Source organism: Erpetoichthys calabaricus, chromosome 11 (assembly GCF_900747795.2).
Source record: "Erpetoichthys calabaricus chromosome 11, fErpCal1.3, whole genome shotgun sequence".
In the NCBI taxonomy this organism is placed as follows: domain Eukaryota; kingdom Metazoa; phylum Chordata; class Cladistia; order Polypteriformes; family Polypteridae; genus Erpetoichthys; species Erpetoichthys calabaricus.
Window position 1 is genome coordinate 73412278 of NC_041404.2, and position 24076 is coordinate 73436353.

The 24076-nt window shown below is 37.6% G+C and overlaps 1 protein-coding gene across 6 annotated transcripts in view; it reads right to left on the bottom strand.

Moving 5' to 3' along the window:
• The window catches only part of si:dkey-151g10.3 (serine/threonine-protein kinase WNK3), a 343184-nt gene that overhangs the window by 47101 nt on the left and 272007 nt on the right, over positions 1-24076 (bottom strand). For all 6 annotated transcript variants that reach the window (XM_051933579.1, XM_051933582.1, XM_051933581.1 and 3 more), the window contains exons 19-20: positions 16684-16824; positions 15432-16456 (exon numbers count right to left, since the gene is read on the bottom strand). In XM_051933579.1, coding sequence (XP_051789539.1) covers positions 15432-16456; positions 16684-16824 — 1166 coding nt within the window. The remainder of the gene's footprint in view (positions 1-15431; positions 16457-16683; positions 16825-24076) is intronic.

Genomic DNA, 24076 nt, shown 5'->3' on the forward strand with positions numbered 1-24076 from the left:
AGAGTGGAGGCAGAATCTCTGTGTTTTTTCCAGGTGATTCTGGGGTTCGTCAGGGGTGTGTTCTTGCGCTTACTCTGTTCAATGCTTGTATGGACTGGGTGTTGGGCAAGGTCGTGGGGTCCAGCGGCTGTGGGGGATCTGTTGGTGAAGAAAGATTCACAGATCTTGGCTTTGCTGACGATGCTATGATCTTTGCGGAGTCAATGGAGGCTCTGATCGGAGCTCTCGAGAGACTAAGTGAGGAGTCTGAGTGCCTGGGCTTGCGAGTGTCCTGGATAAAAACCAAGATCCAGGCCTTTAATGACCTCTTAGGCACAGCCATCAGCAGTGTGTCTGTCTGCGGAGAGAGTGTTGACCTTGTCGAGAGGTGAACTTACCTTGGCAGTGACATTCATGTCTCTGGTGACTCTTCATATTGAAGTCAGTAGAAGCATTGGGAGAAAATGGGGGGTCATGAGGTCGCTGGAAAGGGGTGTGTGGCGCTCCCAATATCTATGCAAAAGGACGAAGGTCCAAGTCTTTAGAGTCCTGGTGCTTCCTGTCTTGCTATATGGTTGTGAGACATGGATGCTATCCAGTGACCTGAGACGAAGACTGGACTCCTGTGGTACTGTGTCTCTCCAGAAAATCCTTGGGTATCATTGGTTTGACTTTGTGTCGAATGAGCAGTTTCTCATGGAGTCCTGAATGAGGCACATTGCCTGCATTGTGAGGGAACGTCAGTTATGGCACTATGGCAATGTGGCGCGTTTCCCTGAGGGTGATTCGGCTCATAGGATCCTCACTGTTGGGGACCCGAGTGGCTGGACAAGGCCGAGGGATCGCCCACGTTACACCTGGTTGCAGCAGATAGAGGGTCATTTCTGGAGGGTGGGACTGGACTGTGTGTCTGCCTGGGGGGTTGCCAACCGAGGTCCCGAGCTGTTTTGTCATGTGATGGGCACGGCAATGCACTGTACCGGAGCACGCTCCCCAACTTGACTTGACTGTTACTTCCAGTGTCATATTTACATCTGTTCCTTCTATTAAGATATTGTCACTTTTTGGTACAAAATGCTACTTTTTGCATCTTTAGATACCATAAATGTGTACAGTTCAGCGCTGCACTGTCTTCATTTGTACAACTGTGGTCCTGGAGGAATACTGCTTCGTTTCACTATGTACTACACAACTGTGTATGGTTGAATTGATAATAAAACAAAATGATTCCAGGATGGAAGTGGCTGAAATAGGTTTTCTTTGCAAGAGTACAGAGGTCAGACTACATAATAAGGTAGCAAGTGTGACAATTTAGGAGGTTTTAAGTAAAGTCAATGCTGCTCTGGGGACCTGATGGGGTGCATTTGAGGAGGTGTATTCAGCATGGTCCAGCAGTACAAGACCCTGGGGAAGTTATAATTCCCCACTCCACCAACCAAATGTAAAATATCTGAATCTTCATTAAGATCCATCCTTTTTTATGGACATGGAAAATGAGCATTGTTAGAAAAGATTATTGGGAAATGAGAATTTGTATTTACAGGTTTATTAATCTAAAAGAGTGCTGAACAAAGATATTACACATTGTATTGGTGTAGCTCATTTGTTAAGTGATCACACCAAGTACGTTTTACTTGATGTGGCATACACAACAGACAAGCCCTTGTCACAGCTGAAGGGGAAGAAAGGGAGGAAAAATACATGGAAGGATGTGGCAAAGCAACAGATGCAGAGAAAATACTGGGCCCATCATTCTTTGGCCTCTGCTACTGACCAAGGGAATGGCTTCTCACTGGCAACTTCACAAAGAATAGAACCTCTTGGAAAGCTGCTGTTAGGGATTCTGGTGAAGCTAGCCAAATCAGAAACGATGAGCACTATTTCAAATAAGTAAAATAGTAATTCCCAAAGAGAAGCAAAAGGCTGTTGCTGTGTATACAAAGGTCTGATTTGTGCTGCCCAACCATTAAGACAGCTATCAAGCAATTATTAAAATAAACATGTATATACATGTACCAGTATATGTTTTTAGCATGGTATATTTTGGCATTCTCCACGATCTACTTTATGCTTTATGTACCTCCTTCCTTCTGCTCTTAGAAGCTGAAGATAATGTTGGGCAGGATTATGGTACAATTACAAGGCTTGATGAAAACCTATTTACAAGCAAGTATAATGCCTTTGTAAACAGTATAGATAGAAGAGTTGATGGTAGTAGTTTGCCACAGGACTGCCTCTGTGAAGCTGTGGACTTCATGAGAGAGTGCACTGATTGTTGTTCTTTCATCTATCACATTATTTCCTTCTTTCTATGGTTGAGGTGTGTGGTGGTAGATTAAAAGAATATAAACGTGATTTTTGAGAAAGTTATTTCACAATTTCTGGTAGGAATTTTGGGTTCCTTCATATACAGCACATTTATGGTAAGTTTATCATTAGTTTGAGTCTTCATTTTCTTTTTAATATTACAGCACAGCTTAAAGGCTAGGCTTAGGCGTGTAGTGATGGATAAAAGGCTCTGAAAGTGATGGTTTATGAGATGGGAAATTTTACAATATCTGACAGGAATTTCGAGTTGATTCTGCAAAAGATACTGGGACATACCATTCTAGTGAGGGAGCACTAAAATAAATTTAAGGTGTGCTTAATCATGATTACATCTTGCCTGAAGAAGAGGCCGGAGTTGCCTCGAAAGCTTGCATATTGTAATCTTTTTAGTTAGCCAATAAAAGGTGTCATTTTGCTTGGCTTTTCTCTACATTCATAATGGCTAACATGGTACAACACCCTAGTACTATCCCTAGACCTGAAAGACACACAGTGGCATTCAATAAAGCAACCATCTAGGTATGGGACAATAGGTTGCTTATTTTAGCTTATTAACAAAACAAAACAAAAACATGATTGTGTTAAGTAATGCAGTGTTGTTGTGCATTTTTTAAATTAAAGAAAGTTTAAAAAGGTTTTAATTTTAAAATGTGTGATATTTTTACTTAGTAAAGTGATTTGCACTGTTTAACAACACATAAATAAAGAAATAAATATTGGTATACATACATAAAAAAAAAATATTCTTGCCATCAATAAAGAACACATACAACTGAAGTCAGATGTTTACATACACTTAGGGTGAATTCTTTAAAACACACTTTATAACACCACCACATATTTTGATACTAACAAACTATAAATTTGGCATATCGTTTAAGACATTTACTTACCCCCAACCAAAAGGCACGCCAGCCACTTCGCATCTCTGCCGCTCGTGTTGTTAAAGGGGGTTTGCAGAGGGGGGGCTTAACGCACACTAAGGAGATGCGGTTGGATCAGCTGCTGTCTTGCTGCTGCCGAGCTGCGTGTTCTGCTTGTCACGCTGCGTGTCAATCATTTAAAAGCCTGTGCACCAGCTGTCCTTTTGTCTCACAGGAAGTTAGTGTCTGAGAAAATCACGTATTGTCTCCTTCATAGATTTTTTTTTATAATAGAGAGATATAACAATTCCAGTGGGTCAAAAGTTTACATACACTTTGTTAATATTTGGTAGCATTGCCTTTAAATTGTTTATCATGAGCCAAATGTTTTGGGTAGTTTTCCACAAGCTTCTTACAATAAGTTGCTGAAATTTGGGCTCATTCCTCCAGACAGAACTGGTGTAACTGGGACAGATTCAAAGGCCTCCTTGCCTGCACACACTTTGTCAGTTCTGCTCTCAAATTTTCAATTGGATTGAGGTCGGGGCTTTTTAATGGCCACTCCAATACTTTGACCCTGCTGTCCTTAAGGCATTCTGCCACAACTTTGGAGGTATACTTGGGCTCAATGTCCATTTAGAAGACCCACTAACTACTGAGCTTCAACTTCCTTGCTGAGCTCCTGACATGTTGCTGCAGTATATGAACATCATTGTAGTTCTTCATGATGCCATCTATTTTGTGAGGTGCACCAGTTCCACCTGCAGCAAAACACCCCTACAACATAATGATCCCACCCCCATGCTTGACGGCTGGGATGGTGTTCTTTGGCTTGTAAGCCTCGTCCTTTTACCTCCAAACATTATGATGGTCATTATGGCCAAACAGTTTGATATTGGGATTCATCAGATAAGAGGACATATCCAGAAGACAATATCTTTTTCCCCGTGTGCCACTGCAAACTACAGTCTGTCTTTTTTTATGACAGCTTTGGAGCAGTGGCTTCTTCCTTGCTGAACAGCCTTTCCGGTTATGTCGATATCTGACTCGTTATACTGTGGATACAGATACTGCTTAACTGTTTCCTACAGAATCTTCTCAAGGTCCTTGGCTGTTGTTCTAGGATTCATTTGCACTTTTGTACCAAAGTATGTTCTTCTCTAGAAGATAGAACGAGTCTCCTTCCTGAGTGGTATGATGGCTGTGTGGTCTCATGGTGTTTACACTTTACAAATGAACGTGGAACCTTCAGGCATTTGGAAATTGTTCACAAGAACATATCAGATTTGTGGAGGTCCACAATTTTTCCCTGAGGTCTTGGCTGATGTTGCCATTATGTCAAGCAAAGAGGCAGGGAGTTCTGATGGTAGGCCTTAACATACATACATACATGTTAACTCCAATTAGGCTAACTGGCTATCAGAAGCTAACCGTCTAACTGTCTAAATGCTTGACATTTTCTGGAATTTTCCAAGCTGTTTAAACACACAGTCAACAAAGTGTATGTAAACTTGTGACCCACTAGAATAGTTAATAAAAAGTGAAATACCCTGTCTGTGAACATTGTTGGAAAAAATGATTTTTTCCCTGCACAAAGTAAAATTTTGTAGTTTTAAAGAATAAAGTTTTAAAGAATTCACCCTGTGTGTATACAAACCTCTGACTTCAACTGTAAATCAGCAGAATAAATAAATAAATAAGATATATTTATTTTTCAAACAAATGATATATTGATTTATTTATTTTCAGAGATATATTTTTAATGATTAAAAGCTCGGGCTTCCCACCTCAGTAGCACAGAGATGAAGAAATCTGGAAATAAATAAGTCTAGAAATCTGTAAACCTGGAAATAAATAAATCATTAAATACATCTGTAACTAAATAAATAAAATTGCTGTTCAACAGTTCACAAGGAAAAGCCAGTATCATTCACAAGAAAAAAAAATACCAGATTTGGTTTCCTTCAGTTTGCAGTGAAAAATCTTACCAACCCACAAGATGGATTAGTCAACTATGGTAAAAATTGGATGTGTACAAGATTTTACATGTCAGTTTCAGACAACTATTTTTTTCCTTTAAATCATTCAGATTCACTTTCTGTTTACATTTCTGGAGAAGGATGCAGTAACAAAATGGTAAGCTAAACAGACCAGGATGCCCTATATCTTTCCAAGGTGCTGTTAGAAGTCTACAGATTACTGGGCATACAAAACAGCCTGAAAGAAAAGTAAAACGTTTATTCAAATAAGGTCCTAGCATTGGATATTTCTAAAACAAGTGACCCTGAGAGGCAGGTGGCTTATTGACAGTAATAAGCCTTAAAATGTGTACTGTATTGGTACCTGAGTGAGTGGTGAACCTTCAGATTTCTAGTAAATTGATGGTAATTAGTGGCCAATGGTGTGCACAGCAAAGCACACAAGAAAAAGTTAGGGCAGGATTTCCTGTCCATGGGTAACCAAGCAGATATACAGTGCCCACCTTAATGTTTGGGACAAAGATACATTTTTTCCTTGATTTCTCTCTCTGTTGTACAGTTTAAATTATAAATCAAACAATTCAGATGTGATTAAAGTGCACATTGCAGACTTTAAGGGCATTTGCATACATTTCGGTCACACTATGTACAAATGACAACACTTTTTCTACATGCCGCCCCCCTCCCATAATGTTTGGGACAAAGCAATGGTATGTATACAAAGCAGTCATATTTAGTACTTTGTTGCATATCCCCTGCATCCAATGACTGCTTTAAGTTTGCAATTCATAGACATCACCAGGTTCCAGGTGTCTTCTCTTGTGATGCTGTGCCAAGCCTCTAATGCAGCCATCTTCAGCTTCGGCTCTTTTTGGGGGCTTGTCTCCTTAAGTTTTATCTTCAGCATATGGAAGGCATGCTCAACTGAATTTTGAAGGCATTTACTGGAATTTGAGCAGATAAGGTATTTCTATACACCTCATAATTCACTGTGCAACAACCATCAGCAGTTGCATCATCCATGAAGCCGGTGGCAGGCATACATGCCCAAGCCATAATACCCCCAACCACCATGTTTAACGATGAGATGGTGTACTTGGATCTTGGGCAGTCCCTTTTCTCACGCTTTACCTTTGCCATCACTTTGACACAGGTTCATGTTTGTCTTGTCTGTCCACAAGACCTTTTCCCAGAATTTTACAGGTTATTTCAAGTACTTTGTCACAAACTCTAATCTGGCCATTATATTTTTGTGGATAACTAGAGGTTTGCATCTTTGAATATGACCTTTGTATTTCTGTTTGTATGAAGTATTTATCAGATAGTAGTCTTTGACACTCACACATATGCTTCTAAAGACCATTTCTGATCTGCTGGACAGGCATTTGGGGCTTTTTCTTTACCATAGTTAAAATTCTTCTGCCATCAACTATGGAGGTCTTCCTTGGCCTTCAAATCCATTTGTGATCACTGAGTTCACCAATGTATTCTTTGTTCCAGATAGTCCAGACAGTTGATTTAAGTAATCCTAAGGTTTTACTTATGTCTCGAATAGTTTTATTTTTGTCTTTCAGGCTTTTTTGACTTTCACTGACACAGCTGTTGTTCTCATGTTGAACAATGGCAAATACAGACTCCAAACGTAGTCTGTTAGAAGAAGCAAGCTTAGGTATCTTGTTCCTGCACTAATGAAGCAATGAAACACACCTAAGTAATCACAACCACATGTAATTACTGGTGCACTGAAATGGGGGGACATTGTAGAAAAAGTGTTGTAATTTATGCATGGTGTGACCGAAGTATGCAAATACCATTAAATGCGAGTCTGCAATGTGCACTCTAAATCATATCTGAATGGTTTGACTTGTAATATTAAACTGTGTAGTGGGTGCACAGAAACATGTCTTTGTCCCATACATTATGAAGGGCACAGTAGATGCATTTTGTCAGATTTGTTCCCATAGCCTCGTAATAAATTTATGTGGACCCTGGTAGTAGGCTAGAGCGGAAAATAATATTCTGCCATTCCCCTCTCTGCCTTAGACGTCTACTTAACTGATTTTTAAATCTGTGGAATTTCTTGCACTCCAAATAAACAAAGTTGTAGTTGTTTCCAATTTTTTAAAAAAGAAGGATTTGTTTAAATATGTGTACGCACATCTACATACACTCACTACTTGGTTAAGCATTTTAAAACAGTCCCAATTTTGAAATGTACGTTCAAGTTCAGTGAATAACCTGAAATATTACAAAGGTAAGTAGTAAACTGCTAGGGGTTAAAAAAAAAGTTTAGGTTACAAAAACTGAAAAATCATGTCATTTTTAGAGTCACACAAAAATGACCTTATCAGAAAACAAATAATGGGTTAGCAACTTACAGCTTTTCTGCAGCAACGGAAGTTTATGAATGAAAGTTTATGTGAACAATTCGTATAGTTGTCCCAACTTTTGTTGATTATTTACCTATCCCCTCTGTCTAAATAATTGAAGTGCTGGTATGCTGCTGCACCCTTTGAAACATTATTTGGACAATATTGCACTGTAATCTCAGCAGGGAGGGTATGCTCTTGCAAGTTGCTGATACTCCTCCCTAAGTAAAATTTACTCAATTTTTTCACTGTGTTTTGTTTTGCTTTATTCAAGACTACTATTCAGTACTTTTTTTATGTTGGAGGGGTGCTACACTAACATTTACTGTGGATTTTGTATGCGGCAGCCCTGCCAACTACATTTTCAGCATCCCATGGTATGCATGGACATTCATCACTACCATGCTGATACCAGCTTTCCTGTGGTGACCCTACAGAGAGGATCATACCAGCTTTACACTGCAGCCTGTTGTTATCTAAGAATTCTTTTTAAGCATTTTATTGATTTTATTAAAACCAAATAACATTATATACAAGCAAGTCAAGTGTAACAAAACTAGGTTCAAAACAAATCATGCCCCACCCAAGAAGGGAATTCATTTTCTATGCATCCGATATTACTGTGTCACACATTTATTGGATCAAAAACTCTATGAAAACTCAGAATCACTGCACTATTCTCCAATTTCCTTGCTACATACGCAAGTCCGCAATCGTTTTCCAGGTGCAGCTCTTCCATATTTATCTTATACTCTCTACTTTCACCGCTCTCTTGCTATAACTCAGCTAAGTGTTTCATTTCCACTGTGCTGAGGTACTCTTGTGATGAACTCTTGTGAAATGTTCGGTTAACAATAAATGTCATCTTGGAATACAGTAGTCTTAAAAAATGGCATACTTCAGTACTTTTTCCTGTTGATTGCGATAAAGCTCAGGGTTCAAGTTTGCAAAATGTACGCTTTGTTTAAATAAACTTTGGACATGGATTTTTGTGCAGCCAGCTCTCTGGGGCGAACAGTGCTCACTAGTACTGACTGAATTCATTCCATACTATAATTTCTATATATTAGACTTATATGAAATATGTAAAAAAACTACTGACTTGATTCCATCTGGGTGTGCTTACTGTGCAGTGGCTTGCCGCTTAGGTCAAGAAGGAGGTCTGGTTGGAAGTTTTAGATCTGAATATCTAAAGAATAGTCATTGAGCAGCTGTTTCCTTTAAGTATTTCAGTCTAAAACTGACAACTAATCTGGTTCTTTAATATTACTCATTCATTATTGACCTCCAAAATGCAGTGGGTATTTTTAAAGTGATATGACTGAATGACTTAAGCTGATGTTACATTACATGACTTTTAGTCGTGGGGTTTGTCAGACTTGCCAACCACAGTTGCTGATCTAGTTGCAGGATCATGTCAATATAACAATTAAAAATCACATGCCATTTCTAATATATCTGCTAAGTGCCAACCTTCCTGCTCAGTGGTGGTCCCTGCTTTTTTTGACAGCCAACAACATGCTGCCCAATGGAACCGGCATTATATGAAGGGTTAAACAGGTACAGTGAGAGTTCACCAGTAATTTCATCCATTTTTCTCTTTTTCCATTCTGTCGTGGTATGTAAAACATGAGACATTAGACAGTCAAGCTTCTCTTCTGTTTGTGAGGTCCAAAATACCCATAGCTCCTTATTCCATGTTCCTGCATTATATGAGCATTTATTGGTTGTTATCTCTCATGCACAGAGATCCTGCCCCTATGACTACAGGAAAAAACAAAACCTATTTATTTTTATCTAAGTGAGATGCAGACAATTTGGAGTGAGTTGCTGGGCATGTTGGACACATTGCATTATCGGTTTTATGGGAGCATGCCTTCAACTTGCTATGACTATGTAAATGAAGGCTACAACCGAAAAACACCACTGGAAAAGTCACGTAACTTAACTCAGTCAAGTTCTGTTTTACAGAGAGTCATTGTTATGGATGCTTTAATATCTACACTGATATTACTGCATATTGACTTGCACAAATTATGCTATTACTGCATGGTTTTCTTTTAGCAATTTATATTTGTGTCAATTTTATTCCTGCTTATTTGTTCATATTCTAATTCAGAAACTTGTTTCATGTATTAATTGGTTATTTTATGTTTAATCCTAAATAGTCCCTAGTGTGTGGTTGGTGTGTGTGGGCTGGTGCCCTGCCCGGGGATTTGTTCCAGCCTTGCACCCTGTGTTGGCTGGGATTGGCTCAAGCAGACCCCGTGACCCTGTGTTCAGATTCAGCGGGTTGGATAATTGATGGATGAATGGTGCAGAAAACTATACTCACTGATGGCTTGAATTTCATAGCATTTTTTCTAAAGGAAAGACCAACTTTTAGGGGTTATAATAGTTTGTCTGTCTTCTTCATATTATTATAGTGATGTGCTACATCCTGCAGCACAATATTGCCCAGTTAATGCCTCAAAGTGGATAGCAACACAATTTGTTACAACACTGCTTTTACAGTACAGATAGAGTACAGATAGAGTATATAATACAGATAGAGTATTTGTAAGATAATAAACAAAAGTTGAGACAAATTGTCAAAGCTTAATTAACTTTCATTCCTGCAGAAAAGCTGCAAGTTGTTAACAATTACTTGTTCCCTGAAAAAGGCCTTTTGTATAACCTAAACCTTATTTTTAAAACTCTGGCAATTTACCACTTACCTTTGTACTATTTCATACATTATTCATGGGACTTGAATTGCTTAGATCTCAATAAAAACTGCAAAGATGGAGGTGTCTAACTCATCTGACTGGTAGCGTAAACAGATGGATTAAGCAGGAACCTATTACCACAAAACTGATCAATGAATGAAAACTGAATGAAAACAGTATTACAGAAATGGTGTATGCTGAACTAACTTGTATGTGAACCAGGAAAAAGTGGCAGGCTTTTGCATATCGACCCCTCCAACATACATAAATACATAATTATAATAATACACATACCCTAAGTTCTTGTCAATAAGCCGCGGCTTATCTAAGGAAAAAAGTTGTGAAAATGAAAAAATAGAATATCGGCTTATACATAAGTCCGGCTTATACATCCATCGCGGGGGTTGCGTTCCAGAGCCACCCGCAAAATAAGAATATCCGCGAAGTAGAAACCATATGTTTATATGGTTATTTTTATATTGTCATGCTTGGGTCACAGATTTGCGCAGAAACACAGGAGGTTGTAGAGAGACAGGAACGTTATTCAAACACTGCAAACAAACATTTGTCTCTTTTTCAAAAGTTTAAACTGTGCTCCATGACAAGACAGAGATGACAGTTCCGTCTCACAATTAAAAGAATGCAAACATATCTTCCTCTTCAAAGGAGTGAAGCAAACAAATCAATATGTCTGTTTGGCTTTTAAGTATGCGAAGCACCGCGGCACAAAGCTGTTGAAGGCGGCAGCTCACACCCCCTCCGTCAGGAGCAGACAAAGAGAGAGAGAGGGAGAGTTTGTTTTTCAGTCAAAAATCAATACGTGCCCTTCGAGCTTTTAAGTATGCGAAGCACTGTGCAGCATGTCTTTTCAGGAATCAGCTTTACAAAAGATAGCAACGTGAAGATAATCTTTCAGCATTTTTAGACGAGCGTCTGTATCGTCTAGGTGTGCAAACAGCCCCCCTGCTCAATCCCCATACGTCAGGATCACAGATAGTCAGCGCAAGATTGACAGAAAAGTAAGCAATCTAGCTTCTCAACCATCTGCCAATAGCGTATGAAATCAACTGGGCAAACCAACTGAGGAAGCATGTACCAGAAATTAAAAGACCCATTGTCCGCAGAAATCCGCGATATATATTTAAATATGCTTACATATAAAATCACAATTTAAATGACCGCTACGCGCTCGTGTTGACTCGGCGACGCCCAGAGCAGAAAGAACGCGCTCCGGCCGCTCCAACCGCGCCATGCGGGGAGTGAGAGAGACGGCAATATCTCACACTCTCTCCCCCCTTAAAGAAATTAAATGGGCGCGAGTGAGACCACTGACCTCCCTCCCTTCTATTAGTTATAGGTTATAGTACGTTCGGCTTATCCATGAGTCCGGCTTATCTATGATACGATTTTATTTTAAAAATTCGTATGATTTTTGGTCTCCGGCTAATACATGAGTCCGGCTTATAGACAAGAACTTAGGGTAACTATTATTTATTATACATACATAAATCATGAAGTAAATACAAACTGAATCACAAAATTAATGTAGCATCAACACAAAGGAATTAAAAAAATGTAATGACATAGTTTAAACTTAAACAATGACCTTAATCCTGAACTTTTAAGAAAACACTACTTGAGCAAATACAACCTAAATTTGGAAGCCTTCCTAGTTGTAAAGAAGGCAATTAGAAAACGAGGCCAAAGTATTACTTATCAAATTAGCACAGCATATGAGACATAGACATGTCAAAGTAAAAAAAACAAACTGAAATTACTGTTGACTTTGAACACACTGCTGAAGACTGATTTAATTGAAAGTAAAAGCCTCTCTTAAATGGACATACATTAAAACTTGTGTTAAAACTCCACAAATACTACACTCAATTGCTCATCACCGTCAATGACTTGATAATTATTCTTTACATAATCTTTACACAAGTCTTTACACAAGTATTTTTCAATTGGTGTGCCATGGAAATAGCAGTGTAGTACCCTTGGGTCCAGACCTGACAGATACAGGCTCCTTAGGTGATTAAGATTTGTCCAAGGAGGACGGGACTACCTGGAGAAGCCAACAAAAAAGCAGCTCAGTAATCGCCATTTTGCAGACACAGCACTTGGAGAGTACTTTAGCTGCCAGGAAATGTGTTGTGGGTCAACCTGCCTGGTTGTGTGTTCGCCAGTGACTCTCACAAAGCCAAGGGACAGTGGGCACACAAGTTTCTGTACAGTGAATGGCAATCTCTGAGCTGTTTTTTTTTTTTTTTTGCTGCCTCCTGACCCCCCCAGACAGTTTAGCAAGTCTAATAGATTTAATGCTTTTGCGATTGGTAGAATCAGTGTGCCTTGGGATTTTTTGAGGATAAAAAAAAAAAACGGTGGGCACTACAGAAAAAACATTGGAAAACAGTGCTCTACCTATACCTTTGCTACTGGCATGCTAAAAAAGATTTCCATTGCTGATATCTTACTTAAAAACTTCCACCATGCATTACTAAGATGGTTATGTTGCATTCTTTGCGCACGTTTGTGAAGATACGACAAACTGGAATAATGGGTAGGGATAATCATTACACTTCTGTTTCATGGAATTTTGTTATACAGAGGTACTAGAAACTTATTTTGGTTTTAGAGCCACTCAAAGATATCTTATTAAGCACTTATGTGATATGACATTGATTTGATCTTCTTATAGAAACATGAATAATTTTTACCTTCGCAACTTTTCTCTAGCATTGCACCAGGACTGCCATAAACCCCCCTCCCGTCTCCTTTTCCTCTCTCTGCCATGCACCTATATCAGTAAGTATAAATCAAGAAAATGAACACCAGTGCAACATATATTTACATGTGGCATATTGTTGTGAACCACGTAATAAAAAAATTACAAGGTTTAAAATTTTGTAAGTACATTGTAAATGTAATTTTTATTTCAGAAAATCTTTGAAAGTAGTATATAAATATGGTACTGGATGTGTATGTAAATTCTTTAGGTACACACTTAACTTTTTGTATTACTGTTTTTTAATGTTAAAAAAAAATTACATGAAAATGTTGCCTTGACAAAGCACACACAAATACATATCTTAAGACAATGGGCTTCAGTTATAGTGCTTTTAATCATACAGAACACACAATAGGGCCAACTTTAGTAACACCAACAAACTTAACCTACATGTGTCTGGACTGTGATAAGAAAATGCAGCACCTTGGGAGAACATGCAAACACCATGCAGTGACTTCCATTTTCCTTCACTGTCAGAGAGTAGAACTATCACTGTACTTTCTAAGAATAGTAATAATTATCCTCCATATCTTCCATCTATTAATCTTTTAGTATACTAGGGGGCTCTGCCCCCTGCTCGCTTCGCTCGCCCACCCCCGGGTTTGGTTAACCAGATATACAATTTTAAGAGATTGTTATTTTCATGGGATTTGTTACATATGCATTATTTTCACTTTTACTTTAAACCTTTAGTTTAAACAATATTTGGAATTAACATTTCTTCAAGATCGCATTGAATTTTATTCTGTGTTTGGACTTGCATCATGACAACGCAACGTATAACTGCCCGTGAGTGAATATCGTTTCTTTCTCTCCGATAAATAAACTGACTTTTTCAAATGTTTGTCCATGCTCTTTCTTCTTTGCTTAGTCGTTGACGTGTCATCTGGAACGTATAAAATTTTTGTCCTGATAAAATTTGTTAGAGCTGAGAGCACAGGAACTGTGTCTGACAAAAGCATTCACACGATTGAGGTTAGATGACCGAGGTCTTGTTTGAAAATAGTAAGTAGGGGGTGACTTGAAAGAATCTCATGTTAAAAGTCTCAACGTTTTTGGAATCTTTTAATTCTCGCTGGCAACATGAATTAGACGATCGACAAGTCTCCTTCTTAAAGTTTAAATCCGAACAATATATTCAATCTGTTTTCACTGTTCCATTATTTCACTGAGTAATAATTACTGTTTGTGCTAATGCGATCTTTCCTATCCTTTTTTTTTGAGACTTTCGAATTTTCGTACTTCCATTATTTCTAACCTGCTCTGCATGTGTACCACCTAACTTTAATTATTTAATCAGGCTGAAGTTTAGCAAGTTCACTACTTTGTAAAATTAAAAAAAAAATAATAAAATGAGAAAATTATTAACTAGTAAAGAATCCTGTATACAAAACAAAATGATGAATTCTCAAAAGTAAATCAGAAAATAGGATAATGCAATACAATTACATTTATACCTGCAGATACCAATAAAAAAACCAGAGTCATCCATTTATTAATATCATGAGCATTTCTAAAAGTAGCAAATTGTATTTTTGGCTCTAAGTTATGATTTCATGCAGATATAACTGTTGTTCAAATGAATCTTCACCTATTAAATCTGGCACTACGAAAAGACAGTTATGTGATTATTGGCTAATTTAATGCTTCACAGAGTTATAAGAAAGTAAACTTTAAGAAAGCTTCAGGCTACATTGAATACTATAAAGATTTTATTTATTACTTTGCCATATTTCAAGGCTGAACTGTAATTTGTGTTTTGCACTTTGTCTATTTTTCTGCATTTATTTTTTGATGATTAGCATGGCTGTCCTATTCTGTTGTGTGGTTTTACTACATGGTAGAGCTGTTATAATATCATGGTGATTGACCTCCTCTTGCCCGATGATGGATACAAGCACAGGATATGTTTAATAATGACAAAAAAAAAAAAAAAAAAAAAAAAAAAAAAACAAGAACAAAAAAAACCTGTCAGCTTTTCCTGTCTTTTCCAGAAACCAAATTTTGGTTAAATGATATGATGCTTTGTTGTTTTTGTGCTTTCAATACATTGAATTATTGTCATAAACATAGTCCTGGCAATGTAGCTTGCTGGTTATTAAAATTCATGCACACAGCTAATGGCCAATTATAACCATTATAATGACCATTATAACAACAGCGAGTACACAGTTCATATTCTCCTTTTTGCAAGCTAAAGAACCATGACCATGAAAAATGTTCTATGAAACTGAATAAATGGATGGCAGTGCACTGTGCATACAGAGCTTAACAGTAACATGTACTGGTCTAGAACTATGGATGTTACAAATTTTGATATACAAATTATTTCTGCTATAAATACACTTTTAAGGTTTTTAAGGTTTTATGAACTATTTACTTAAAAAACTTAAAAATATTATCTTAAAGCTACTTACAACAGCAGCCTCAATGGACATTGATGTGAAGGCTTCTGAGAGGTGTTCTTTATCACCACCTTGGACTGAGACGTCACGATAAATAACAGAGGATAATGGCTGCTGCCGAACTGCCATATCTAGTGGATTAGCTGAAATAACATTTCCTTCAGAGTTAAGATAGGCTTGTTTTTCTGTTCTAATGATGACATCTTTGTCCTCACCTAGCCCGGCTGTTGCTTTTGCTGCTGCAGCAGCATTTGATTCATCAATTGCCCCTTTTTTTGTTGGTCCTTGTGTAAAGCCAGAGAGATCAGAACATGAGGAGCAACATGAAGTTGAGGAGGAAGAAGAAGAAACTGTTGTGACTGATATTTTTTCACTAGTAGAATCTAAGATTTCAGCCATTAAGGGATCACATGTTGAGACTTCAGAAATTCCAGACACAGAGCAACCACTGTGTTCTTGGTAAAGTAAACTTCGAAGCTTTTTGTCCAATGTCTTGATACAGTTGTCTACATATTCAAATTTTGGAGGTCCTTCTCCATCTGAATCTGGAAATGAAGATGGCTGAGCAGGACTGGCATATGACACTGGTGTAGTTTCTTGGATCTGCTGAGACGGTGGCTCCAAAAAAGAAAGACTTGAAGTAACCTCTGTACCAGATCTGGTAACAAGGCTACTCTGAGAGAGCAAAGATGAATCAGTGTCATGCTTCAGCTCTAAAACAAGTTCATTACACTGTTCTGTCTCTCCAACGAATGATTCAGAATAACTATCTTCATACTTGGTTTGATTTTCAACTCCAAGTGTTGGTTCTTCTGAAGTAATCTCTTGAACTAGGCCTACAGAGGTCTGATGGCAACTGAGGGATACAGTAGCTGGCAGAGAATCAACAAATGTCATTACTTCTTCTGTTTTCTTAATGACAGCTGGGTTATTACTATGATCTATTTCAATTTCTATAGGGACATCAAATTGATCAGAACTCTGTTTATATGTCACTATAATATTGGTGAACTTGTCAACATTTTCTTCTTTGATATCTAAAATTAAAAAAATAAAATGGTAGATATAAAACTGGGTGTCATTTAAATATTTACACTTGAAAACATAATTTAACAGGTTAATTAATGCATATAAACCTTTATAATACTTCTCAGATGTTAATATCCTAATTCAATGCAGTTTAAAAAAACAGTAATACAAAGGTGTTTTATGTAAGATTAAATTCTAATTACTGTGGAACAGTAATTTTATACATCTTAAATACCTCTAGAATTCAGGTGTAGATCTGTAGCACCACTGGAAGGCATTAGCAATCCCTGGGAGGACTGTGACTCGCGGTGCTTGATTGTCTGATTGATGAAAAATTTCCACCGTCCTACAGGAGAACACTGATGGCCCGACTCTTCTAAAAAGAAAACAGTATATAAATTAGAAAATTCAAAAAATAATATTCAATAAAGTACAATTACCTTTCATATTAAAACAGAGCAGATATTCTTTGTTCCTGGAAGGCCACAGTGTTTTCGTCTCTATTTTTTTCTGTATCACTTCAGAAATAATTTTTTAAAATATTCAAATAATTTTAATTAATTTTCTCCCAGGCTATTATCTTCTTGGTAAACATATGGGGATGTATGTAATGTAATGAACGAGTTCTAAACAGGTATATTTGTTTAGAATTCTGTTAGACAAGGGATTGCAGTTCAACATATTCTATATACAAGATATGGCTAGAAAGGAATAGGAAGAATCACCTACTGGTATGCTTACTGTGCACTGAAAATGCCTGGGAAAATCAGCACAAGAGAGATTAATTATAGAGTAACATGACAGTCTGGTATGTTGGCAAAATGTTCAGTTTTTCTGTTAAGTATAAGTGAGAGTCTAGTCTAACTGTGAACATAGGGTTCTGGGAGTCCCTCACACATCTGTTCAGTTGATTTTTGTATTTACTAATCTATGGTTGAACCTGTTTATTCCACAGGAAGGAGTGGAGATGAGATGCCACCTTTGCCAAAAAGGTAAAAAACAAATATATGCTGGAATATATATAAATATAAGAAAACTGCATTAAATTTATTAGAAGAAAACAATTAATAGGAATTTAAGAGAACTTGTTTTGAATGTTATATATAAAAATTGTGAAATAATATCTTGTTGTTCTGATAAAATTCATAATCACAAGTTGCAAGTTATAGAAGGCAGCAAAACAGGTATTATTACCTGGGACACACAAATAATTCAAATAAAGTTAATGTAGCAACAGAAATTAGGCAACACATTTAAGAACATTACTTTTGCATTTCCTCTTTTAATAAAGACTTGTTTCTGCTTTTTTTCTTAATTTGTTATTTAAGATAAATCAATATCATATTAACTATTCATAGGTTTCAACTTTCAGGTCTATGTCAAATGTGAACAGTCAGATAAGGAATAGCCTTTAACTTCTAGTGTTTCAAGAATATCAGGCCAATGGAATGGAAGGACATTGAATTGACGACCTGAACTGCAGTCTTGAACAGGCTTATGCAGATTGAGAAAAGATGGGTGGATTAAAGAACACGTAGGCAAATGAAATAGATCAAAATTTTCTGCCAAGATGATTTTGGGGAACTGAAAAACTGTAATAAAAGCAAACTCATTTATTTATTTTAGTTCAGAACTGAAAAATAAAAGAGAATTTGAAGGGCAATGTTTTTAAGATGTATAACAGACAAGTTCTGAAAGCTATGGGAATGCTAATTAATGGTCTTTCATAAATGTCAAGTAAGCTATTATGAGCTGTTGGGTGATAGGGCAGTGTGTTAAGCATTTCAGTGCAGTTAAACACAACTTGTACTGTTTCAAGAGGAAAGCAATTTTTGAAAACAGTGTTGAACATGGAAACACAACTTACAACTTGTATAAACACTCCAAATACAGTACCCTATATCCATGCGTGGTGCATATTCCACTCCTACTTATAAATGGAGAATAAGAAAAAAAAAGTGTTGGGTTTATTAGCTTAATTTCACTCCATGAGGTAAAAAAAACTAAATCAAAACGGTTACTCAATTATAGTCAGAGAAGAGTGATGCTGGCATTCATTTAATAATAGAACGGAAATTTTTTTCAGCATAGAATTTAGTGTTCTGAGTACTAAGCCTTTTTCAGGTGTTGCTAAGGCTTCACTAGGTGTACTGTTGTCTAATGAGGGATCATTAATCAAAATATTGTTAGCTTTTTAATTCAGCATAGAAATAAGCTGTTTTTTGTTAACCACTGAGAAGGGCTGCTATTCTTGTTTTTTAAACTAAAAGAGACAATTTTTGCAATAATGATTTTAGCCAATAGTAAATGAAATTTGCCTATGGCAGGGGTAGGCAACGTTGGTCCTGGTGAGCCGCAGTATGTGCAGGTTTTTGTTCCAACCCAGTTCCTTAACGAGAACTCAATCATTGCTGATGAAGCACATATTGCTTAAGTGACATTTTGATGCTTCATTTTAGTGGTCTCGCTTGTTAAGGTTCTCCAACCTTAATTGCTTATTTCAATCTTAAACTGCTGCATTCAGTGTTTTAATTGCTCCTTATTAGCAATAAGATGTAAAAGACAAAGCAGCCAGCAGTTCTCCAGCTAGCTTTTTTCCAATTACATCTGTGTGTGTTCATCATGCACTGTTTGATTTAATAAAACACTTAATAGAAAAATGTGACAGACTGAAAATGATCTGTTTTAGGCTTCATATCATTTGGATGATATCCTTGGAAAGGAAAAAAATCTACGATATAAGAGCCTTACATTGCACAAACTAACAAGCCATAAAATTAAATAAGGTCTGAGATTGGCAATGATTGGTTTCGAATTAAGCAATTGGGTTGGAATGAAAACCTGTAGCCACTGCGGCTCACCAGGACCGACGTTGCCTACCCCTGGCCTATGGCAAAATAAAGCAGAAATAAACAACTATACCTGTTAATGGGTGCACTGTTTTTTTATTAGTGGTGCGGAGATCTTCTTTATCACTTGCCATATTTCGAAAAGCAGAAAACAATTGTCTTAATAAGATTACTTTAGCAGCACCATTTAGAGCAGTGACTAAAGTGAAATAAAGCAATTTGTGCCCACCACTTCCACAGAAGTCATAGAATCATTAACAGTCCCTGCAACTTTTCATCCATCTGACATGTATGAGTCCTGTGGGGCTCAATCAACTGCTCCCACACTCCTAGTCCTCTAACTTACAAGTGGCAGGAAGCTAAAGTCCCCCTATTTCTAGTGAGACTTATCTTTAATGCTCCAGTAAAAATGCTAATGCATTCTCTCAACAGAAAAAGAGATATTCTGTGACAGTATCTATAAAAAAAAAAAAAAAAAACTCAGGTTGAACACTTCATGTTTTTGTCCTTAGATAGAAATAATTATTATGACCGAATGGACTAATCATAAGTGAAAGGAACTAATAAGTGAGTCACAGCTTAGGCTATTAAAAATATATACTAACTAGACAATTTTAAAATTAAGAAACAAATCTCCAGAAGTTTAAAAAAAAATATATATATATCATTAAACCTGTGCGATTTATCCAAGGCTACAAAATTTGTTGGACACTTGTTGAGTTAAGCATTGTGTGCATTTCTTTTTTAATATTGTCTTTACTACAGAACTGATGGAACAACACAGTATAATGCCTACAGTGCCTGCTAAAAAAAAAAGGTGTGCCTCTTCCTGATGCTGTCATGAATGGTATGTTTTTCAGTTGTGCATAACTTGTAAGCTGTTCCCTCTTTGTAATGTCTCATTTGTACAAATCTGTGTAGGACCGAATTTTTTTTAAAACTCACACCCATCTGCTCCTGCATGCGCTTGAACATATTTGTCCCACTCCCGCCTGCAGAAACACATTTTATCCATTAAGGAAAAAAAGTCAAGTATGGTTTTTAAGTCTGCTTAACATGATCTTGTACAAGGAGTTGCCCAGTTGTCCTTTTCACTTTTTTTTTGATGATTCTGCTTAATCAGTATTTAATACAGATCTTCCAATGGGATTTAAATAATAATTTCTGAGCACAAGTCAGCACGTCTTTTTCACAGAAAGGAACAAAAAAGAGCAGTGTATAAGCAACATGTTTAGTTAAAGCTTTGTAAGTAGGCAATTGCTTACTATCCATCCATCCATTATCCAACCCGCTATATCCTAACTAGGGTCAAGGGGGTCTGCTGGAGCCAATCCCAGCCAACACAGGGCACAAGGTAGGAAACAAACCCTGGGCAGGGTGCCAGCCCACCGCAGCAATTGCTTACCATTCTATATTGAAATAAAGTACGATCTACGGTAATAATTGCTATTCATTCCAGAAAAATGTGGGACAGACACGGAAGGCACGTGCTGTCTACGTACAAGTTGCACATATAAGCTTAAGCTTAAAATATACGCTTTCTAGTGACTATATTATTGGCGGATTAACTAACACTCCCCACTTTCTCACAATGCTTTTTGCCTATCAATACAAGTACACTGTAACCAAGCAAAGCTCTGTGAACATACTGGCATCTCATCTGTTTGCAAGCTCTGTGAGAAAAGAGGATGTTACTAACAGCTGTCCTGTGAACTTCACTGTACACTTTGCTTAAATCGTGATTATTACAAATTAATGCAAATCTCTTCTTGTTCCTGCACCTTTGCGATCCTCTTAGATAAAATATATAGAAACAGAAGCTTTGGGCTGAGAAATGTTCCCTCCTTTGTAAAGCATGTCGATAACAGCTGGTGCGTAACAGTTTGTTAACAAGTTCTTTCAATATCTGATACTAAATCAGTAGTCGCATCATTGAACAATTTCAGAAAAGAGACCACACTTGTATCTTTTTGTTGATGCAGTCAATCGTCAAATTTCTGCAGCAGTGAATTCAGCACTTTATCTTGTCTCCACAGCCTGTTTGAGTGACCTCATGTTGTCTAGGATGTTTAAAATACTGAGAGAATCATGTTATGAATGTGGCCACTAGAGTTTAATCTGGTGTAGATGAGCAAAGCAGTGATCATGTTTGCTCCTCAGTCAGTAACAGTCAATTCTGTAAACTCTCAAATTTTCCAAACAGTAAAGAATTTTAATTGTGTTTATTTCAAACAGGGTTGCAAAAAGCACCCTGGACACAAGATTGTAGCTCTCATTAATATAACGGACAGTAGCACATATGAAATTAGGTTTTCTCTAAGTTGTCATTCCAAATATTTGTGACAACACACCCCCAATATTCTTGCAAACAAAATCTGAACATTTATCCTGTGCTTTTGATTTTAACGTTAGGTTTTCTAGTTTTGTGTTAAGCTAGTGTCTTTGACACTAATAGTAGCACGAGACAGTACCTGCAGTCCATTCAGGTTGCACAGGTGGTCCAACTTGTCAAAGATGGCACATCCATACTTCCCGTCACAAGGAGGTTTGCTGAGTCTCCCAGCACAGTCTCAGGATCATGGAGGATATACCAGGAGATGGGCTGTTACATGAGGAAACCTGGACAGGGCCGCAGAGACTCCATGAGGGTGGCATGATTGCCCAACATCCTCTAGTAGGGCCTGTGCTCACAGCCCATCACTACAAAGCTCAATTAGCATTTGCCAGAGAATACACAACTGACAGCTCTGCCATAAACAGCCCGCTCTCTTCACAGATAAGAGCAGATTCACACTGAGCACATGTGATAGATGTGAGAGTCTGGAGATGCCTACATCATCATCCAGCATAACTGGTTTGGCGGTGGGTAAATGATGGTCTGGGGAGGCATATCCTTGGTGGGTTGCACAGATCTCCACGGGCTAGGCAACAGTACCATGACTGCTGTTAGGTGCCAGGATGAAATCTTCAGAGAAACTGTAAGACCTTATGCTGATACAGTGGGCCCATGGTTCCTCCTGGTGCAGGACAATGCCCGACCTCATATGGCAAGAGTGTGTAGGCAGTTCCTGGATAAGGAAGGCATTGATGCCATTGACTGGCACGCACATTCCAGACACAGGAATTCAATAGAGAACCTCAAGTGATATTATGTATCAGTGCTGCCAAGTAGCGCCACAGACTATACAGGAGCTCACTGATGGCCTGATCAAGGTCTGGCAGGAGATCCCCCAGGACACCATCCACCGTCACACTACTGGTCAAAAGTTTTAGAACAACCCAGTTTTTATAGAAAATCACATAGTTTAAAGTTTCAAAAAAATCAAGACATAGAACAAATAAGCATTGCCAAATTAAAAAATAAATCACATTTTTTATTCATCAAAGTAGCCACCTTTTGCTGATATAACAGGCAAACTGTGGTAACCCTTTTGATTCAGAATCAGTCACTCTGGGCAAGTCACCAACACTGCCTCCAGCAAAATAGCCCCAGATCACCACAGTTCTTTCTCCATTTTTGACAACTGCTGTCACAAAGTGAGGAACCATCCTTTCACCAATTCAATAGTGTACAAACATTGTGCATGATGAACCAAAGATTTCAAATTTTGATTCATCGGTCCATAAGACTTTCTTCCAGTCTGCAGTAGTCCACAGAAGGTATTTCAAGGCCCTAGTTTGTCCTTTAAGGAATGGCTTTCTTACTGTCACTTGCTCTGTCGAACCTGCAGCACAAAGTCTCCTCTTCACAGTAGGAATGGAGACTTGCTTTTGTCGACCACTGGTAAGCTGTATTGCTGTGAGGCAACTTATCATGCAAGATGGTGACCCACAGAAACTTGTATTCTGCCAGATTTTCTCCTATCAGAATTTCTTCCAGTTATCAGTTGCATTTGGATTGTGTAGGACACCATACTCACTGACACTTTTTATTTTTTTTGCAATTTCTCTAAAAGAAAGGCTTGCAATCTCTTAGGGTAACAATGCTCACTCTCATTTCATTTGTTAATTGTCATTTTCTTGCCATTATCACTGAAATTTACAACTTTATAATATGTATAGAGTGTGTAGTAACACAGCCTGTTCCAACTTTGCTTCAAGACAGACAGAGGGCTTTTAAGTAATCAACAGAAGTTGGGACACTTGTGCAAATTGTTTGCTTTAACTTGCAAGGCTGAAGTTTAATTGCTGCAGAGCATCTGTAGGTTGTAGCCTATTAGTTGTTCCCTGAAGAAAGCCTGTTTATAACATTCTGAAATTTCCTTTTTGTCGGTTTTTGCTAACCTTAACTTTAAATTTAAACCTCTGACAGTTTACTGCTTACCTGTTCACCATTTTATCTTATTCACTGCATTTCAGCTGATTAAATTTGAAGAAAAACTGCAAAAACCGAGATGTTCTAAAACTATTTGTAACAATGGTTTTAGAGCTCTGTATTCATAAAGGGTGCTGGAATGGTGTACAATATAGAAAAAGTTTTTTATGTCAATTTATTTTCTTGTCCGTAGCTTACTTCAAACCAAGAACACCATCGGAAGTTTATTTACAAAGCACACAATACAAATTAGGTTCTTTTTAGTATAGTCATGCTTCTTTTTATGCCAAATCCACCTTGAGTGTTTTTTGCCAAGAAGCTCAATTTTTGCTTCATCTGACAGTAGCACACTGTTCCAATCAAAGTTCTAGTAGTGTTTAGCAATCTCCAGGAGCTGATGCCTCAGATTAAATGACAGGAAAGGCTTTATATTGCATGCCTTCCAAATAATCTGTAAGCATGGA